The sequence below is a fragment of the Phasianus colchicus genome, chromosome 1 (assembly GCF_987193195.1).
Source record: "Phasianus colchicus chromosome 1, bPhaCol1.hap1.1, whole genome shotgun sequence".
Taxonomy (NCBI): Eukaryota; Metazoa; Chordata; class Aves; order Galliformes; family Phasianidae; genus Phasianus; species Phasianus colchicus.
Window position 1 is genome coordinate 189,877,983 of NC_143436.1, and position 21,453 is coordinate 189,899,435.

At 38.6% G+C, this 21,453-nt stretch overlaps 1 protein-coding gene across 2 annotated transcripts in view; it reads right to left on the reverse strand.

Moving 5' to 3' along the window:
* The window catches only part of TMEM135 (transmembrane protein 135), a 168,625-nt gene that overhangs the window by 85,523 nt on the left and 61,649 nt on the right, over positions 1–21,453 (reverse strand). For both annotated transcript variants that reach the window (XM_031612453.2, XM_031612452.2), the window contains one exon: positions 13,660–13,725. In XM_031612453.2, the coding sequence (XP_031468313.1) occupies positions 13,660–13,725 (66 nt within the window). The remainder of the gene's footprint in view (positions 1–13,659; positions 13,726–21,453) is intronic.

Below are 21,453 nucleotides of genomic sequence, written 5' to 3' on the forward strand. Positions count from 1 at the left end.
CGACTGCTGAGCTCTTCTTACAAAGAAATAAAATCCAACAAATACATAGGGGCCAATGTACCAATGTCTTACAAAACTATAAAAATAGAGGGAAGCTTTTAAACAAAACAACTCATCTCTACGTATACTGAATACATTTCAGTGATGCATGCAAGGAGAGATCAATGCTATTAGCAGTTTCCCAATAATAATACAGACAGTACAGAGTCTTCTTCTACAGACTAAAGCTTAGCTTCCAAACTTCAAAGAAATTCAAGAAGTAGGCAGAGTGCAGTGATTCCTCTAACACCCCAACAATGTCATTAGTCACAAAATTTGGAGGGTCATATTTACAGGGCAGCCCAAGCATTAGCTTGTTATCACTGGATGGCTGAAGAAAACAGCCAAGCCATTGGGAACTATGTCCAATGCAACCCCAAACTGCATGAGACCACTTGAGTCATCAAGATTTATTAATGTGCTCACGATAGGAATTAAACAAAGCTATTGCATAATCTTATGCAAAACAATCACTGACATGTTGTATTCGCTGCTGAACATGACACTGATGAACAGATCAGAAGTCTAGTTTTCACTTTCACTCATATGACTAAATTCCTAGCCAAGTCACATATGGAGATGTCAATATGATATTTTTTCTAACCATTTCTCAAGTTTATTTAGGTAGTTAACCAGAATGGGAATTATCCCTTATTACGTTCGTGTGGATCCTGACACGTATAGCTGGTGCAACTGTAATTCAATGCCCTAAGTCCACATGTCTTGAATTACTTCGTGACACAATGGTTTTTGCCAAAGATTGCAGCCTCATTGATGAGAGGAGGTGAATGAAGACTGCACAGCAAAGACGACTTATTATCAAGGGGCAACAGCTTCATTTGGTTTAGCGAACTTCAGCCTCAACATTTCAGAGTAAGAGCATATGCAATGGAAAATAGGTTTAGAAACGAACCAACTAATGGTTCTACAAGCCAATCTATAAAATTGACCACTGGAAGCTGTATTTATGAATTTAAGGAGAAACTTCAGCATTATTTTTTTAAATAGTTGCTTACTTCCCCAAAAAAACTGCTCCTTCATTAGGAGAAATACCCAGACACAACAACTTCATTTCTAGAGATGGCAAATATAAGCCTAAAATTGTTCTTATTCCGAGTCTTTAAAATAAAAAAACTCAAAGAAGTGCAGACCTAAGTTATTATTTCCTGCCCAGTAAAAAGTTTAAGTCACTCATTCCATTAAATACTGTTGAAATCAAGGGGGCATATACACGTACTTAAATTAACTTCCTACTGAGTAAAGCACTAGAGCATGTGCTAATGTGCCTTTGAGATTTAGTGTCTCATGCTGCACACTCTTGCAAATATTTAGGCATATCCTTAAATATGTTACCATTAATACTTCAATTGATAAAAAAAATGCCCAGTGCTGTTAGCAGGAATAAGACTTTGAACACTACTGAGGAGGTGACTATACTGAACGAATTACAACTATAATATGACTGCTATTTGTAAATGAAAATTCTCATAAAGTTGCACATGAAATTTATCTACATGAAGAGATAAGAGTGAAGGAGTTAAAATCTTGTAGGGGAGAATAAAACACAGAAGTAAATCAAATTACCGTCACGATGGCAAACAGAAAAGTCAAATTTCTCTGCTTAGCTCCCACATTTTTTTAAGAACTCACTGGACTTCAACAGGGTATGTAAATAAACAGCAACACAGTGTTTGTATTTTAAATTCTACATAATTAACAAACAGTCCTTCTCTTTGCTGCAATCAGAACCTCCATATAGGAAAATATAAGCCAATTGATGCCATATGGCCCTCCAAATTGTTATTCCAGATGTATTCCTTGGAGTCACAGAATTGAAGTTCCTGTTTCCTTTAAATAACACATTCCTAATAACTCAGATGAAGCAATTTTAAGTATAAAGTCATTTGTTAATATGATTTATTTCATATTCAGTTCCTTCATCATTTTTCTGGTCACCTTAGTGCAAATTCAAGAAACTGTTTAACTATGAGATATTAAAGCTTGGAGAAGCACAAATGCACTTAGCTTTAGCTTTTGGCCTGAGATTCCTGTGTCTAGGACGGTGACCTTACATGTACAGGCATCTGAGAACTATTTTTTATTAGCACAGAAGAGCTTTCATTTGCTCACAACACTTGCTTTTAAGAAACTGCATTTTCATTACCTTTGTCTTTGCCTTTAGCCTGTAGCAAAGAAACAAAAACACATAATGCACAATTCTGTGGTAATATTTGCTTAATTGGAGGTTAACACGGCTAAGTACCGCTACCAGAAACTCAGAAACGGTGATGGGATTTTGAGCAATTGCTTTCCTACACTGCCCTGCCAACAACCTCAACCTTGTTGAGCCATTTTCTCTAAGGGCTAGAAGTAATTAAGTTTCATTGCTAAATCACTCCTGAGCCTGTCTTGAGCAGAAAAATCACTTATGTTTAATTGCATGCAGTGATGCGGTGAGCAGTCTGTTAGGCAGACTGCAGATAGCAGTTCATTTTCTGCAGCTCTGCAGGGTGCTTAAAAATGAAAGGTCATTATTTTACTCAGGTAGTCACTAGTATAATACGTATTTCCTACAGAAAACAGTACTGCTTAAAAATGCTCATTATTGGAGTTTGTGTTATATCGTTATGCTAAATGTTCATACTGAATATTCATTGAGCTTAAAAAGATGAGTTTCTGAAACTTAGAAACAACTGAACTGAATATTAATTCTACTATTACAAACAACTACTTAATATTTAATGCCATTGAATCAAGCGTATTACACATAGTTACAAAACAAGTGTATACGTAAAGAAAATACCCAGCCTGCCATTTTCAATATATAAAGATGCACATTCAATATACACCTGCATAATCATAGACAAACACACCTGAATGCATGCACATGCCACTGGGAATGCTCCTCATGACCTTAAGGAACTGCGCACACTGTTTGTTAAACAGAACCACATATTTTTCACCTGATTCCATCATGAAAGAATTAGTTTCCATAAAATTGTAACTGACGGGAACAGATTGGTTTCATGCTTCAGAGCAGGAGGATTGTTCCAGCAGCCCAAGCATGCTAACCTTCCTGCTGCTGCCAGGCCAGACCTGCTGCTAGCCCAGCTACCCCACACTATGCTGCTAGTCAAGAAAAACAGTATTTTTTTTTTTTTTTTATAGAAGAAAACAATTTAATACACTAAAAACATTACAAGTGAGTCACCAGAGAATTTTTACAACCAAGTTTAATTAGCACCCGCTATTAGTGTTTCATGAAGCGCCCTCACGCTTGAGCAATGGCATTTGACCTTTCCCATAACAAAGAATTGCTTTGCATTTGTGGAGGTATTCAGATGTCTGAGGCTAGACTGTTCTCCTGAACGTGACACAGGCACCAAGAACCAGATCACAAAAGTTCTTCATTTAAAAGAAAGAAGAAAAAGATTCTTAGCATGAACTGATTTCAGACCAGTGGAACATGGCATCAGAGGTCCAATGAAGCCAGTTATGCTCACCAAATGAGGATCTGAACCTGCCATAAGACAGAGATACCTCAGTTTCTGCTCTCCTGTAATCAATTCACTAGAAACACTAGCCAATATCAGGTTGGGTATTAAGTTTATTCTCAGAAGGAGTAGGGAGGCATTGGCACAGGCAGCCCAAGGAAGTGGTGGAGTCAACATCTGGAAGTGTTCAAGAATCGTGGAGATGTGGCACTGAGGGATGTGTTTTAGTGGGTATGGTAGGGATGGGTTGACGGTTAGACTAGATTATATCAGTGGTCTTTCCAACCTTAATGTTGATATTACTCTATGATCACACCTTGGTTTGGGTCTCATAATTCCCAGCTGAGGTAGACAACTTTCCTGAGAATTTGGGAAAACGAACAGTACTCTCATACACCTTCACTTTTGGGGATGTCATCCTAAAACCCTTAGTGTAAAAACTGGACATTTTTCATCCTAGATACTGCACTTTGATTTTTATAAGAATTTAGAAGATTATATAAGGAATATTTAAATTCCAGATTTTGTATTCTATTAATTGTCCATATATTTAAGTGCCATTATTCTAGTTTTACAAAAAAAAAAAAGAAAAATATATAGCAAGATTTCACGCAGAAGTGATTTCAAACTAAAAGAAGGGAGATTTAGACTGGACTTAAGAAGCTGTTTATGATAAGAGTGGTAAAGCACTGGAACAGGTTGCCTGGAGATGTGGTGGATACCCCATCCATGAAGACATCCACAAGGTCAGGCTGGACCAGGCTCTGAGCAACATGATCTAACTGTAGGTGACCCTGTTATTTACAGGAGAGTTGGACTGGATGGCCTTCAAGGGTCCCTTCCAACTCTACCAATTCAGTGACTCTATGACTGATAACTGCAGGCTGAGCCTCCCCTCACAGAAGAGGTGCTCCAGTTCCTTCATCAACATGGTGGCTCTTCTCTAGACGGATTACAACAGTGCTGAATAGAGGGACAGAATAACCTCCTTCAATCTGCAAGCAGCACTCCTCCCAATGCCATCCCATTAGCCTTCTTTGCAGCAGAGGCCCAGTTATTAAAGCCAGCTACTTTTTTTTATTTATGTTTAGTCATCTAACATATGAACAGGGAGCATCAAATATTTTGAACTGGGACAGCAGAAAAAAATGAGTATATTAAAGATGCAACTGGACATGGAGAAACACAGTGATATCCTTTTATCCCCTGTTACCTGACCAGAGGAAAAAGCCTTTGATGTACATTCTCAATCACTCCAGTAAGTCCAGGTTTTTGCTTCCTGTCAACATGATTTTTCCAATCAATTGAGATTGGAGGAACAACCATGAGCCACTCCTTCATCTGTCATTGAAATGGGATGACATAACTCTAATAAACTGAAGTCAGTGATAATTCCAAAGAGCAGGCATGAAACACCAACTATTGCTTTAACATGATTTTTGTACTTGCATTATTCTCCTAAAGAAATATTAATTTTCATCAGTTTGGAATTATTCAATGCAAACAACATTTAATCTAAATTGAAGCATCCCATCTTCAAAGTGAATCTACACATAGCATAAGAAATTAATTAGATGACATGCATTGATTTTTATTGTAACAGGTTAAAGAAAATGACAAAGACACCAAAGGACACCGTTGGCAAGATTCTTACTCCAATAACTCGAATGAAACTGCTGACATGGAAACTAAAGATCGATTGATTCTATGCTTTACTTATCTCTTCTGCATGTATTTAGCATTCTTAAATGCAAAGAGGAATGAGAACACACCCTTAGCTTTATGAATTCAAACAGCTTTTTACAATTTCCTATTTCTTCAGCTTTTCAAATGCTTTAACATAACGTCACTGCCATCACCAGCAGACTGAGAAAGAAGCATGACTCAAACGCCATCCTCCTGCAACAGCTATTGTGCTTCTCCTAATGTTTGGAAGTACAACTCTCCCTATAGATTATCTTCGCTCTGGCAGAACAATGCAGTTCCCAGACCATGTCTTTGGAGGCAGGGTCTAAGTGTAAAGCAAGATGATGGTTCCATTATAATGCCATGGCATGTAAGACCAACATTTAAATATTTACAAAACAGATGCTGTTGTGTTACAGAAATGTCAGTATTTGAGGTGACAATCACAAACTGTATTTTTAATGAGAAGGATATATTATTATCTTACAACTATGTTCCCCAGATACCATATTTCTTAATCACAAAAAGTCATGTTAAACAAATACTTCATTGGAAAGTAAATGTATTTCCTTATGTTTAGTTTTGTTGCCATAATTTTCTTTTGTCTGCAAAACACACCTGCTGTTTTGCTGATGAGAAAGAATAAGAAACCTGGAGAATACACAACAAGTAAAAGAAAATGTTCAGAGAAAAATAAATTTTTAAAGTATGCAATTCTCTCCTTTCTTCGCTGCTTGTCAAAAACTTCTAGGTGGAAGATATCTGGCAAAAATTTCCGAGCTAAATGCAATATACATTTGAAACTCATGTTTTACTTCACAAAGGGGAAGTTATGATTATAAGAAGATAAATAAATACCCTCAGCCTGCATTAAAAATCTACTTTATAACAGAAACAATGCATAGCATGATATGTCAAAGATTTTAAATGCCAAATCCCATTCTTCCAGTCTACAAAAAGCAGACAGGCTACATTGCCCATGCATTTAAAAGAAAATCACAAAGCATTAATCACTTAGATAAAAGCATTAATCACTTAGTAAAACATTTAGTTCTCTAAGATTCCAAACCTGAGTGTTATGCTTTTAAGTGATTCTCCTCATACTCTGCAACAGACATCCTATTTTCTTATATTTCTACCTTAGACTTGCAGCATACAAAATATGTTCAGTGTATTCATTTGGCAAGTTCCCTACCTTATGAATCCCACCACTTTACTTAAAAACTATCCGGAATACATCAATATATTTCAGGGTATATATATAAAACATACATCAATATAATTTCAGGCAAATTATATATTAAGAGAGAAGAAGACTTCTTCATATTCAACTAAGGCTTTTAGACAAATTCTTATTATTATTATTAGAAATGATTTCCAGCTTAGAAACCACATAGATAGGACAATCCTGCACAGTGTAGCACCAAACATGCAGTGACATGGCTGAAATCACCTTCATACAGCTGAGCACATGGCAGAAACATCACTCAGACACTGGACAGCTTGAGGGGAATCAATTATTAGAGGGTAATTATCCTTTTCAGGCATCTATAGCATTCTCCTCCTCTCCAGGTTCAGTTTTCACTATATTTAATCAGAAGGATTATTTACTTTTAATTTACTGCCAGATATTATTGATAAAATATGCAGACTTTAGCAATTAAATTATATTGAGCTCTTCAAAATTTGGACCTGTCAGAAGGATTTTCCAGATAGCAATACACATTTTAAAACAGTACTGACACACGTTCCAAACAGCAACCCTAAGTAAGTGGACTATAAGACATTTCTATGCTCAAGTATATGTTTTATCCATTTGCTGCTGTTCTACAAGCAGGCTCAAAATCGTTTCCAGAAAAGACTTCAGTAGGCAGAAAAGCAAAAGCTATGTATGTCCCCAGTTCCAACCAATGGCTTTTGTTTGGTTGGTTTGTTCAGATCTACTTTCCTTAATAACACTTCTTATTTTTTTAATAATTTTTTAAAAATGAAACTTTTCTGTCTCTTGAATATAGAGAGAAGCAATCACCCTTTAGAGGAAAAGGGACTCAGATGTGCCCCCAAGTAATGGCTTCTTTTGCTTTTGCAAAGTAATTCCTTCCAAAAATAAGAGGTTGGGTAAGAGAACTGAACACCACATAGTGGCACTTTGGATCTTACACCACATATTCAGAAAATGTGGTTTTTGGTTAAACTAAATTGACATTGTTTTTGTAACTCATTAAATTAAAAAAATACACATTTTTCTGTGTGCTCAACCTTTCTGTGAGCAACCCTCAACCAGGAGGGAAAGAAAACACCAAAAAAGATCCAAGAGACTGACAATACTACTTTGAAGGCAGGAAAAGTCCATGAGTGTTTTGACATCGCCTTACAAGAACTTAAGTTTCATTGTAGCAAACCAAATTTCTTTTGTATATGTCAAACACAGTTTGCTATGAAGCATTTCGATTTCCAGTGAGAACAAACGAGACTTGCTTTGACCAACAGCACTCTTTGAAAGTGTCCTTGGCTGGAAACAAAAAGTTTAAAAAATAGAGAGTCATCAGGGCTGCAGTTGGAGCGTACCCAGCGCTGCAAGATTTATGTAAATCTGAGAAAACATCTTTCCTCACGTATTAACATGACAGTCACAGAGTATTCAAGACAAAAGAGTGGAAATCAGAGATGTCAGGGCAGTCTGTGAGAGTAGAACTTTTGAACCCCTGGCAATAATGACATCTTTGTGATAGGAAGGCAAAAGGGTAAGGATCAGATGTCTGGGATCACGTTGCCATTCGGTTTCTAACGTGCCTGTAAGTGATTAGGGTCTGATATGCCCTCAGGCTGAAATCACAGGAAACGGAGTGCCCAAAGCAATTTTATTTGAATGAAAATTCATCAGGAGTGATTCGCAATACCTCTCACAGTCTACAGTGATGGTGTTTATGAAGCCTTCCTGCATGTCATGCATTACAAATGAAGCTGGCCGAAAACACAGGCAGGCACAACGCTGTGATAGAACTCAAAACCGAAAGAGTCAAATCTCGAAATCACTGATTTCTAGAATAAGTCCCTTCATACAGAAAGGAGATCATCATGTAAATGACTGCTCTGCACCTTCACAGTACAGAACTAAAAATAATACTTGACATGTCCTAAGATCTCTTTCAAACTGCACTAATGAGAAGTAAAATCAGGAAGACTCTTCTCTACATATTAGTTTTGCTACTACTAATAAAAGTTATTGTCTACCTGACCTAATTACATGGCTGAAGCTTCTGGGACTCTACCCTGCATCCTGCCTTGATGTGGTGGATGAGGAAGAAAAAGTGCCTTCCCAAGGTAAAAAATTCTATCTTTTCTAAAAAAATAAGGAAAAAAAAAATCACAGTGAAAAAGAACCTATGCGTGCATTGGCATACATGCATACATACAGAGATAATGGTTTTCAGAAATGTAACTTCCATAACTACTAGGTTTTGTGATTTTGTGATCCACAAAAGCAAAAAATGAATGCTTTAACAATCACTTCAGCTTTTTATAACATTTTAAAATGTATTATTGACTTTAATCAAATTATTCTAAAATATATATACATGCCCTAGTATACCAAAGACGTCTGTAGGTTAGACCTAAAAAAAGAATGCTCTGTTCAACAAGGATTGTCACAACAAGCCTTATATCACACAAACATAAGGATTGCTCATTTGGAAATAATTGCATTGCTGTTGTTAAGATCTTTCTTATTCAGGCCAAAGAAAACTGACTGTATCTCAAGAGTCACCTCAGTGCTTTTTTTAAAGCTTGATCTCAAGTCACATAGGTAGATCCATGGCTCTTGGACCAGGTCATCTCATACCCATCCCAAGCACAAACTGGAAGGCAGAGGATAAAGTCTACAGAACTAACATAAGAACTGTTGCATAATGAAGTAATTCCCATTGCTATTGCCACTTTCATGTGTTTATTTCTGAAAATATAAAATAAATTGCATTTTCAAGTTCCCTACTAATCCCCTTGGGGGACAGATATCTCCTCAGGTAGTGCAGGTAAATCTAACCATTACTGCGAACAGACTCTCTCAAACTTACAGTTTGGAAATCCCTTTCATACTTTGTTTCCATTGGAATTTCATGGACAAAAGCTTTTGTATAACTAGGGGTGAAAAGAATGAAAAAAAATCACCAAATATCGTAAATTAATAGAATTCTTTAGCAATGCTACAGACTGAGGATTCTATTCCTTTCTTTGAAACTATGCAAAACACCTCAGATGTTGTAATAATTATAAAAATTGAGCCTATCAGACAGTCTAAGCCCTTCTTTTGCTCTGACTCTTCTATGCAAGTCTTTGCCCTTTGCAAAATCATCACAAAAACCCTACATGAAGATTCCAGAAGTTCCATCACGATGAAGGTTCCCATACATTTTAATGCTTCAGATGGAAAGCACAGTCCTTGAAACATGACCCTCATCTTCTTCAGCTCTGAGGTAACAGTATGTATTTTTTTCTGATGGACTTACAGTACTCTAAAGATACAGGTCTAAATTCTTTCACCCAGAAGTCCGAGTGCTTTTGGATGAAAAGAGATTAAGACAGCTTAAAGACTTATGAGGATGTTTTAAGAAGTGAGTTAACACAAACAGAATTCAAGCATGTCTGTTATCAGTTCCAGTTCTACGGGAATCTGGTCTCTGCCACTATCTCTATTGTTTGTGTGAGCACATATATTCCATTGCATTTTTCCTATTAAGGGTTCTACCTTCTCTGCTTATCCTCCTGCTTCTTCTCTGGATGGGCTGCATACATTTCTGTTCCTTTCTTCCACAGGGGTTGCCAACTGCCAATTGGTTCTGCAAACTGTCATAACCAGATTCCTCCTTCTTAAAGAATCCTTGTAGGATTCTTCTGGCATCCTCATGTGGGGATGGGGTGAGCATACAGCAGCAGAAGCTCCAGAGGATGCACAACTGAAGAGATATGCCTATCATAAAGTTTGTAACAATAATGAAATGCAGCCCGAGATTTCTGTACGTAAGCTCTGCTGCATATTTGGTGTGCTCACATCTGCCCATACGATCTTTGCATCATCTTGGAATGAGCTTGAAGTGAGGCCCCACCTTGAGTACCGTGCTCATTTCTGGGCACCTCAATACAGAAGGGACACTGAGGTGCTGGAGCAGGTCCAAAGAAGGGCAACAAGGCTTGTGCAGGGCTTGGAGAATATGGCCTACGAGGAGAGACTGAAGGAGCTGGGGCTGTTCAGTCTGGAGAAAAGGAGGCTGAGGGGAGACCTTATTGCTCTCTTCCAATATCTGAGAGGTGCTTACAGCGAGAGCAGGGTTGGTCTCTTCTCACTGGTGACAGGTGACAGGACGAGGGGAAATGGCCTCAAGTTGCACCAGCGGAAGCTTAGGTTGGATATCAGGAAAAAGTTCTCTACAGAAATGGTTGTGAAGCACTGGAATAGGCTCCCCAGGGAGGTGGTTGGACTCAATGATCTTAAAGGCCTTTTCCAACCTGAGCAATTCTATGATTCTATGATGAAACGTTACCCCCAGGACAAAGCAGCTGACAGATATAACTCATTAACAAGGCAACATATTGATTCCCAAAAATGAATTCTCCTTCTGGGTTTGATTCCCTCCCGGGGATGCTGCAACATTTCAGTCAAATCAGAAGCAATACAACTGTCAAGAAGATTCTTCAGGAACCTTAATGATCTAAATTTCAATGGCTATTAGCATTATGTACTTACAAATTTGTAAGTCCTTTTTGCAAGACAATTTTCTAAACTCTCAACAGTAAATTTATAAACCATCCAAAAGTCAAATATCCAGCATCACCTCATCTTTCAATTCCTTCAAGGATAATTAAAGAAAGATTCAAAAATTCTGTAAGGTTTATGTCTTGAGTCCAAGAAAGAGGAAAAGGTTGGAAACACCAGAAAAGACGTTCACCCTAAACAAGGAATATTATAAATCCACCTGTTGATGACAACTGGATTATAATGAGTAATCTTTCATGCATTCTGTTTTGTCTGCATAGAAGAAATGTTTCTCCATTAAACTGTTGAACATACTGTAATTTTTAAAAAGAATTTGAAACAAATATCTGCATTAATATTTCCTTCTAGTATTCAACATTTTCACTCCCTCCTAAATATTAAAGGGGTCGATAATCTGAATATTGTTAGGAAAACCCAACAGCACTTTTGCACATTCAGACTGCTGCCTGCTTAGTTTGGAATTGCCAATAAACAAGTTGCTCAGCTTCCATTTCAGCTGCCAGCTCCTCACTTCACAAACAGAATGCAGTCAACTTTAGCTCACATTCAGCTTTTGTTTTGGCTTCCTTTCTAGTTACGCACTATGCAAATATTTAGCAATTTCTTGGAAGAGCTAAAGAAAATTTAATATGACTCTTGATAATTATCTGAGGAAAAGAAAAAATTCATTCAATTAATATCCCTCCTCATTTTCTAACTAATAAATCACAATTCCACAGTGAAATGCAGTGAAGAGATCTTCCGTGAGTCACAATAATTTTTGCTCTGCATAGAGTCTGACAAGAGTATAAGAAAGAAAAGAGGCCTTGTTATTTTTCCCATTCTAACATGAACTGATTTACAATCAAGCCCCAGGAATGCCCAGGTTATGGTGTCACAGGACACTCGCAGTTCACCATCACCACACAGAAGTGTTTTCACCCACTTCCTTCCTTCCTGATCGTGGCTACAACCTCGCACTGCTTATCTGCCCGTTGGTCTCTAACCCGTGAGGCTAATTAATTGCAAAAGATCAGAGGAAGTATCTGAAGAAGAAACATAAACATTTTCTACCACATCGTTTCTATGACGTACAATGTGTAAGATACACAAATTGTTTCTGCTCACAACAGAGATCATTGTGGCCGTAAACGCCCCAGTATTGTGTTTAATTTATTAGTAACACTTCTCTAAGAATCATTTGAGTTTTTCCATACTTCACACATCCATCAGGTATCTACGAGGATGGAAATTTCACACGCTCTCTGGTCAATTTGTTCATTTAAACACTGAAAAATTTAAACAGAGAGAATATAAAAGCATTGCACATATTCTATAACTACCACTCCTGAAGGCTGTGCTACATTCTGTATGAAAGAATGAAGAGCAGAACACAAAACGTGTAAAGTATCCATATTCAGAAAAGCAAAAACTGAACAGTGTCAGGACAGGAAATCATAGAATCATAGAATTCATAGATTCATAGAATGGCCTGAGTTGAAAAGGACCACAATGATCATCTAGTTCCAACCCCCCTGCTGTGTGCAGGGTCGCCAACCAGCAGACCAGGCTGCCCAGAGCCACATCCAGCCTGGCCTTGAATGCCTGCAGGGATGGGGCATCCATACCTCCTTGGGTAAACCTCAGGTACTTCTTCAAACAGTGATGCAAAGATATATGACTTCCTTTCAAAAGACAAATTAGGACAATTTCATCAGCACAAGGAACGTTGTATAGCATAGCTGGGCTTCCAAAGATAAGTTTTGCTCTGATTCCACATTGAATGCTGTGTCTGCTACACAAACTTTACATAAATTTACCTAAGAATTTGATGAAAATCAAATTGCCATGGGAAAAAAAAAAAAGTTTCTACATTAAAATCTTTTATACTGCAGCATCGAGCAGTGGTGATGTCCAGATCAGTTCTCATTTCCAGAATGTCACGACTGACTGAAGTAATTTTTTTTAAATCAAATTCAACGTAAGAATAAATCGCATCCACTAATATTGAACATATTTAGTCTGCAATGTTCAGTAAAATGTTATCATATACAACACAGAGAAGGAAAAAACAAAAAGGAAATAATGCCAACACAGAAGTATGCATGAGCAACATAATTCACCCCTTCTTTCAAGTGACTATTGTATTAATATAATATACATGTAATGCATTTTATATCACACATATAACTACACACATAATACCTGAAGTTACTCATTTCTTGAGAGAAACAAAGAAAGGATAAAGTGAGCTCTTTACAGCCACCCCATAGCAAAGCTCAATTTTTTGTGAATTTCTCTGGATTCTACAATTTATTTATTTTTAATACGGAAAATCCAGTGAAACATCACTTCGGCAAAAGAATGTGCTTGATAGCCTCTGGTACCATAATGCAAAATTATGACTGAAGCAGAGAGAAGAAAAGAGATTTGGGAAGAATATTTAATCTCCCACTGGACAGGATTTAAATTCTCTATTGTTCTTTACAGATCAGTACTGTTACTTTTCTTTAGGAAAAGTGTAACATAGAAATGCAAGTTATATATTGCCCAACCCTCTTCACTTACCTGAAGGCAATGCAACTCCCCCCAGGAATTTATAAAGCATTACATTACTAGAATTTTATGCCATATGTGTAAAGAAAAAAACTACAAAGAAATAAAAGAAAAAATATATATATATAGCCTTACTTCTCCATGTCTTAATGGTGTGATTGCTCCTCTTGCTACTGCCATTCGGAACAACGTTTCTGTGGCCTGCATCAACAAACACAGATAAATCAGTTATTTTTAAGAAAGGTCATTCATCTCATGAAGATTTATTTCAACTTATATCATGAACATTTCATATTTTATTGAATTTTTTAAAGTGTCAGCTACTTTCACCATCCATTTTACAATTGAATTTTACAAAAGCATGAAACTATTTTAAATATGACTGGTTAATATGGCCTTAAAAGAGCAAACAAACACGAGTAGAATGGAATTCTTCCTTAAAATTCCTGCAACACTCTTAACTTCAATAATTAGGCATCAGGAAACATAACACAGCTCATATGTAAAAGGCACAGAACACAACTTGGAGGAAATCTTTAGATAGGTCAGGCTGTAGCTAGGTTGCATATGTCAGTTCTATGTCAGTTATCCCATCCTTTGCTTAGTCTGCTGGGACAAGGAACACAGATTTCTGACAGCAGACAACTCGTAATTCATGCTGTAACACAGAAACAAAACACATAGATTCTGCATCACACTTCTTTCTTGTAAAAAGCAGAACCAAGCAACACTACTGAAACAAGCAGAGAAAGTTTCTCTAAATGACCGGTATTTCTGTTGATTTCCTAACTTTGGGTTTAAACACAAGTATGCCAAATTGCCATGTTGTTGTATTTACAAGATGGTAGTAGTGAAAAAATTCACTGGTTACATAAAAACATGGATTGGCACATCAGTATACGCAAGAATAGATTTGTTTCAAAGACCTGCTTCCAAAGTAAGTAGGGAAGCGAGTCTCAATTTCAGCTGCAATCATACATGCTTTTAATATCTGTTCCTAATTAAAAAAATTACTCAAACATTCAAAACTCTATGTTAAAACATAATTACCAGGCTGCTTGAAAAAGGGGCTAGAAAGTTAGTAAAAGTAGTTTATAGAGCCTGTCTTCCCGAATAGCAATTTAAGAAGTAAGCAGCTCAGTGCTTACATGACTGCAAAATTTGTGGGGTTCATGCTGCAGTACTTAAGACAGCTGACCTCAGCAAATGTAGTACCAAAGACATCTACTGACATTAATTCTTCAGTATTTCTAGATGTGAACTAGATGATATTTACCCTTCCCTAAATAACTGCCTGAAGAAAAGAATCCTATAAAAGAGTTTTTATTTGCCTTGTTTCACACCAGTGTCTGTAGATGAATGTGTGTGCTCCAGAACCCCAACTGCAGAATGCATTTCTTCATTGACACCACCATAACACAGGGCAGTGCCTGAGTGCAGCTCTCCTTCCCAAGCTTTCATCCTTCCAGATGTAAAGTGAACCTCAAGCCACCTTTTGTCCTTCCCCAAATTGGTTTCTTTCATCAGCTCTTCCCACCAACATTTTCAAGCATGTTTCAAGTGAATTGAGTATTCTGTCAATACTGCTGAGCTTCTTTTGTTTCTTTTGAAAACCACTGGTGTGTGTGACTTTCTTTTCACAATCCCTAGTAAAAGATCTCTCTTAATACGCTTGTACATGCACAGTTAATACCAGATGTCAAAACCATTCAGAAACAAGGAAAATTCACAGCAACAGCAAATCTAGCATGAGAGAGATCTCCCCCTATGGGCACTGCTCCTTGTGCTGAACCCCACTGAGCAGATTAGGACTGCAGTGATAGTTGTTGTCTACCCCAACAGCACGAGGGGATGAGGCCACCCATAGCTGTTGATTCCTGGACAATAACAAAGCTGGAGACAGAGATCTTTGGGTTTTAGGTATGCAGATTCCAAGAGAAATTTTAAAGGAGTTGAAACTTTCAAAGGGATAATGATTAGAATCATAGAAGCATTGAATGGCTTGAGTCGGAAGGGACCTCAAAGATCATGACCTCATTGCAGCCTTCCAGTACCTAAAGGGAACCTACAAACAGGAGGGGAGTCAACTCTTAACAAGAGCAGATAATGGCACGATGAGGGGAAATGGTTTTAAGATGAAGGAAGGAAGATTTAGGTTGGATATCAGGGGGAAGTTCTTTACCAAGAGAGTGGTGAAGTGCTGGAACAGCTGCCCAGAGAGGTAGTGGATGCCCCGTCCCTGGAGGTGTTCAAGGCCAGGTTGGATGGAGCCCTGGGCAGCCTGGTCTACTATTAGATAAGGAGGTTGGTGGGTCTGCTTGTGGCAGTGGGATTGCAGCTTGATGATCCTTGAGGACCCTTCCAACCCAAGCCATTCTATGATTTTATGATCATCTACTTACAAAACCCTGCCACAGGCAGAGTTGCCAGCCACTAGCCATAGACCCAAATGTGACATCACACAAATTCATAATAATGTTGATCAGGCTAGCAAAAAATTTTCAGTCTTAAACCATGATCTTATCCATAACATTTCCATTTTGAACCAACTCCCTCACTCCCTTCAATATCCAGCTCCCTTCTCTCTGACCTGCAAATACAGGCAAGAACAAAACCCATGGAATGTTCTAGTCTGGCAGAGATCACCAAGGCCACCTGATTCCTCAAGGGCTGCCCATGCACTGACCACCTCTTAGGATGGAGGTCCTGCAGCAACCTCTGAACGTGGAGGAATAAGCACGGGGATACAGAAGGAAAAAGATTTGGACAAGAGCTTAGAACAAGTGATGGAAAATCACAGAATCACTGGGATTGGAAGGGATCTCTGAAGATCATCAATCTAAAGCAGATTCCCTACAGTATGTTGCACAGGAAAGCATCCAAGCAGGTTTTGAATATCTCCAGAGAGACTCCACAACCTCTCTGGGCAGCCTGCTCCAGTGCTCTGTCAGCCTCACAGTAAAGAAGTTCTTCCACACGTTTGCTTGAACTTCCTGTGTTGCAGTCAAACTTCCTGTTCTGCAGTTAACTTCTTGTGCTGCAGCTGACAGTAAAAGGATCTTTACAAGACATTATATCATTGTTGGCTACAAATCCAGTTCATGGAACGCTTCTTGTCTGGTATACCCTTAAGTTCTTTATTTCAAATCTACCAAAGATTTTAGTACAACAGCCAACATTTCAAACTGCATGGAATTCTGATACAACTTGTTTCAGTTTTGAAGTTCAAACCCACTCAATACAAACTTCAAATGAATGGGTATTCCATTTCCATATACTATATGCTTTTCTTTTATATATTTAAGATTAACTCTGAAAATAAGCATACAGAGTCCTACTTTTTCAATACAGGCTCTCAAACAAAATAGTTTCTCGGATTACTTCAGTAGTAGATTTCTACCAGAAAAATTCAGCATACTTTTAGGCATCAAGTCAAAACTGCCCTTCTGTTCCCACAGAACAGTTGGTTCAGGACGTGTAACTGCAACTGTGAGATACAACTGACTGGAGATATTTATCATCATGCCAGGATAACTAATGAAAAAGACAAAACTGTCCATTTAAGAAACAACAATATTGTTCTCAACTAGACAGTTGACTCAGAATTTAGATCAATTTCAACTGCCTGCATCTCTGTTAGCAATAAGTCTTTCATTATAATCAAATTCTTATGATGTAAAAACTTAAGGTTTATTTTCATTCAGTTTGCTGGGAATGAGCTTTAAATAAGAATCATTACGGACTGAGGCAGTGACTTTACATACTACTCTTTAGAGGTACAAACCAGAGGTCCATAAGAAAAAAAATCATCAACAGATGGTTTTAATAATCTCAGTGTGAAATAATGTGTTCCCAAACTGATAGCAACTGAATCCTAAAACTGTACTGTAAGGAATGCATATTGTGTCATAGTGTATGTGAGGTGAAATAGAAGACCAAAGAATGTATCTGACAAATCTGTTACGTAAGTTCTAATGTCACCTGTTGACAAAGATGACCTCAAAGAAAGCAGGAACTTCTGTTCAAGTTTTTTTCAAGTGAGTTACAGAAAAACCACATGTAAGAAACAGAACTGAAGTGGAAAATAATTGTGCATTACTGATGGAAACAGTGGGAGAAACAACGAGAAAAACAGCACTTCAGATTCCAGATGCTTGAATTTCTTAGGTTTTCAAAAAAATAAAATGGTCTCATAATACTCCATCAAAATAGTTTTACCAAAATTAAAATGGCAAAGACAAGCAGTGGAGGGAACTGCTAATGTAAATTAATTTTAGAACTACACACTTTTTAATCACCTGGCATTCCAAAATTCCAGTCTACTTGCATTCCAAAAAAGAAAAAGAAAGAAAATTAGAAAGAAAAGGAAAAATGAGTTATAGCTGAAGATAATGTCCTGAAAGGCACAGATCTTTGGAAGTCATTAAAAGCAATTTATGGATTTAATTGGAATGAAAATGGTGCAATTTGTTATAAGAACAAGAATGGATGGAATGGCACAAAACATTTTTTTCCCTATTAAGTTTGCTGATCTTGGCTTCAGCAGCTGGCTGACAGCTCTGGCCTTTAACATTGGTGTTTGTTCTCAAAAAGCAAGTGATGTTAAAGAAAGGTTCATCCAAATCATCAATAACATTTTTCAACTTGACCACATATCACAAATGAACTGTTGTCACAGCCCTTGTCAGCAAACCATCACAGAGCTTTTAAAATCAAGCACGAGTGTTACAAATAGAGGATTTGATAAGATGCAGAAGCAATAATGAACAGAAAAGCAAACAAGCAGTTTCTCAAATCAGAATCTTTTCCTAATTCTGACCAAAAAATGTTAAATGTGAGACAATCCACTAAATCTAAATGTTCCTCAGATGACAGGTGTGTATTTAACTTAGCAATGAGCTTATTTATTGTTGGGCTGGTCAATGAAATTACCACAGTACCAGCAATGTTCTTTCCTCTCAGTCATGAGCTGATCAAATCACTTCTTACCTTTATCTGCCTACAGATGACTTAAGTACGAACACAAAAAAGCAAACTAAACAATTTAATTAAAACACATTTTACAAATATCTTGACAGCTTTCCATCTGTTTTCTGAAACTTCTCTATTTTTTTTCATTGTCAGCTTTTACCATGTGCACACTCAATGCAGCATTCTTTCTCAATACCGTACCTTCCTTCCCCTTCCATGACATTTGTGCAACTTTAAAAGATGGACAATACGATTCTATAATGTAATTCTTTTCCTGTCTCAAATGAAAATGCAAATGTAGAAAGGGACAGAAGGGCACTTATTTGCAATGTGCACAAACTCCAGGTTACAGTGCACACAAAAGAAGGGGCAGATCTGCTCTAGTTCATGAGGGATGGAGGAAGGCCATCTCCAAGGTGAGAGGATTGAAAGTAAATACAGCACATAACTAGCCATGCATCTTGTACAGCAAAAGTACCAGCTGAACGTGGCTCTCCTTCCTCAGATTGCAAAGAACACTATGTCTCTTACTATATATTTGGGAGGTTTGTAAAACTCATAATTAATGCAGGATAAGCAATCCAGTATCTGTGGAGAGACCTCATCGTGTCCTTTTGGTGCTTGAAGGGAGCTTATAAGCAGGAGGGGGAATGAATTTTCACACAGTGTCATAGTGCCAGGACAAGAGGAAATGGCTTGAAAAGAGGAGAAATTCTGTACTCAGAGGGTGATGAGGCACAGGCTGCCCAGAGAAGCTGTGGATGCCCCATCCCTAGAGGTGATCAAGGCCAGGTTGGATGGAGCTCTGGGCAGCCTGAGCTGGTGCCTGATTTCATGGTTAGCAACTGTGTCCACAGCAGTGGGGTTGGAACTAATGACCTTTGAGGTCCTTTCCAACCCAAGTCATTCTGTGAGATGACAGCCCTGGTATTATACCAGTTTCCAAGAAACACCAAGACAGAGTTTTTGCTCTAAAAATGATTTCTTTCAAGCTGACTGTTCATGCCAATTTGCATTTTGCAAGCATGATATCACAGTGAAAAGGCTGACAGCAAGTATGAAAGCAGAGCAATCTACAAGATCTGCCTTTGCTGCAAGAACACCCTTCGCTGCCAACCAGCTCACAAGCTTGAGCCTCCCCTTAAGAAGAGCTTCAAAGCCTCCAGCTGCAGAACACGCTTTGAACAAATGAACCAACTGCAAAAATAACCAAGCATTACACACTGCCAAGGGTATGAGATAGAAGCATTATTATTTATTTATCTTAATCTAAACCGAGGAGTCTGAAGCTGTGGTATCTGCAACTTTTTCCAGGATGATAATTTTTTCTTTTCCTGATTTCTCTACCCATTCTTTCCCCCTCCACCCAAAAAATGTAGTAGTGCTTGGTACTCATTGGGATTCCTGGTGCCAGCCTGTAACTTTCTGTAACTAAAAGACTTTCACCTTTTTCTCATGTACTCCACACAAAGGAGTGAACTGCTCAACTCTCTAGAATGCTGCAATTAAATAAAAGGTAGTCAGAAAATAAAAAATAAAATAAAATAATCCAGCAGTATAATGCTGGAAATACTCACAAAACAGGCCAGCAGCCAGTCTGGGAAACTGGAGAAATAGAGCCTGGAAAAATGCCAGAGAATGGAGCCCCAGCACCAGCACAGAGCAGGGGTTCTGGATCTGAAACGTGAACCACTGAAGCCAGCTATAATCCTCTCTGCAGTCACAGCTCAGACAGGCAGATAATAACGGCACATCAGCCCATGGAAAGCATAGAACAACTGTCAAAAATGTCTTTGATAAGTAATGTTACCAGATGGAATGAAAGCTTATCCCAGATGAGTACAGAATGGGAGAACTCCTTGAGAGCTGCTCTGCAGAGGACTTGGGGTTCTGATGGACAAAAAGTGGACACGAGCCAGCAGTGTGCTCTTACAGCCCAGGCCAACAGCAACTCTGGGCTGCACCAACAGAGGGATGGCAGCAGAGACAGGGAGGGGATTGTACCCCTCTGCTCTGCCCTAATGAGGCCCCATTCTGGAGTATTGCATCCAGGCCTGGGGCTCCCAGCACAGGAAGGATGTGGAGAAGAGGAGGGCCATGAAGATGATCAGAAGGCTAGAGCATCTCTCCTATGAGGATAGGTTGAGGGAGCTGTGCTTGTTCAGACTGGAGAAGAGAAAGCTCCAGGGAGATTTCAATGCTGCCTTCCAGTACTTGAAGGAAGCTTACAGGCAAGAGAGGGAATAACTTTTAACACAGTGTGATAGTGATAGGGCATGGAGGAATGGCTTTAAACTAAAAAAGGGGAAATTTAGGTTTGAAGTTAGAAAGAAATTCTTTACTATGAGGGCAGTGAGGCCCTGGCACTGCAGCCCGGAGAAGCTGTGGGTGCTCCATCTCTGGAGGTGCTCAAGGCCAGGGTGGATGGGGCCCTGGACAACCTGAGCTGGTGTGGGGCAATCAGCTCATAGCAAGGGATAGGAACTGGATGGACTTCATGGTTCCTTCCAACCCAAGTCACTCTGTGGTTCAATGGCTCTATGAAAGACCACCTCAGCTAGCCTGGGAATGTCTGCACATTAGCAAGCAGGTACTGCTTCCTTTACCCTGCACTCAGGGAATCTCCTGCTCCAAAATGGTGAGAAGCACCACCTACCCATCCATCCTTTTCTGTACAGGAGAAAGACATCCCACTTTTCCCTGCCAGGAACTGATCCATGGGGATATTACTGCTCCCTGGCCACCAGGACAGACAGATCTGTCCAAGCAGACTGACGATCCTCTCTGAGCTGCTGGGACAACTGAAAGCAAAATCCAGAGACTGCTGAGCCCTAATCTTTGCTTAACTTCCTGAAAAATGGTGGAGACTGAAGCACTCAGTCACACGGACAAGCAGATATAGGTCTTATAGCACTGACATTTTTATGTTTCACTATGACCATTAATTTAATGAGCACT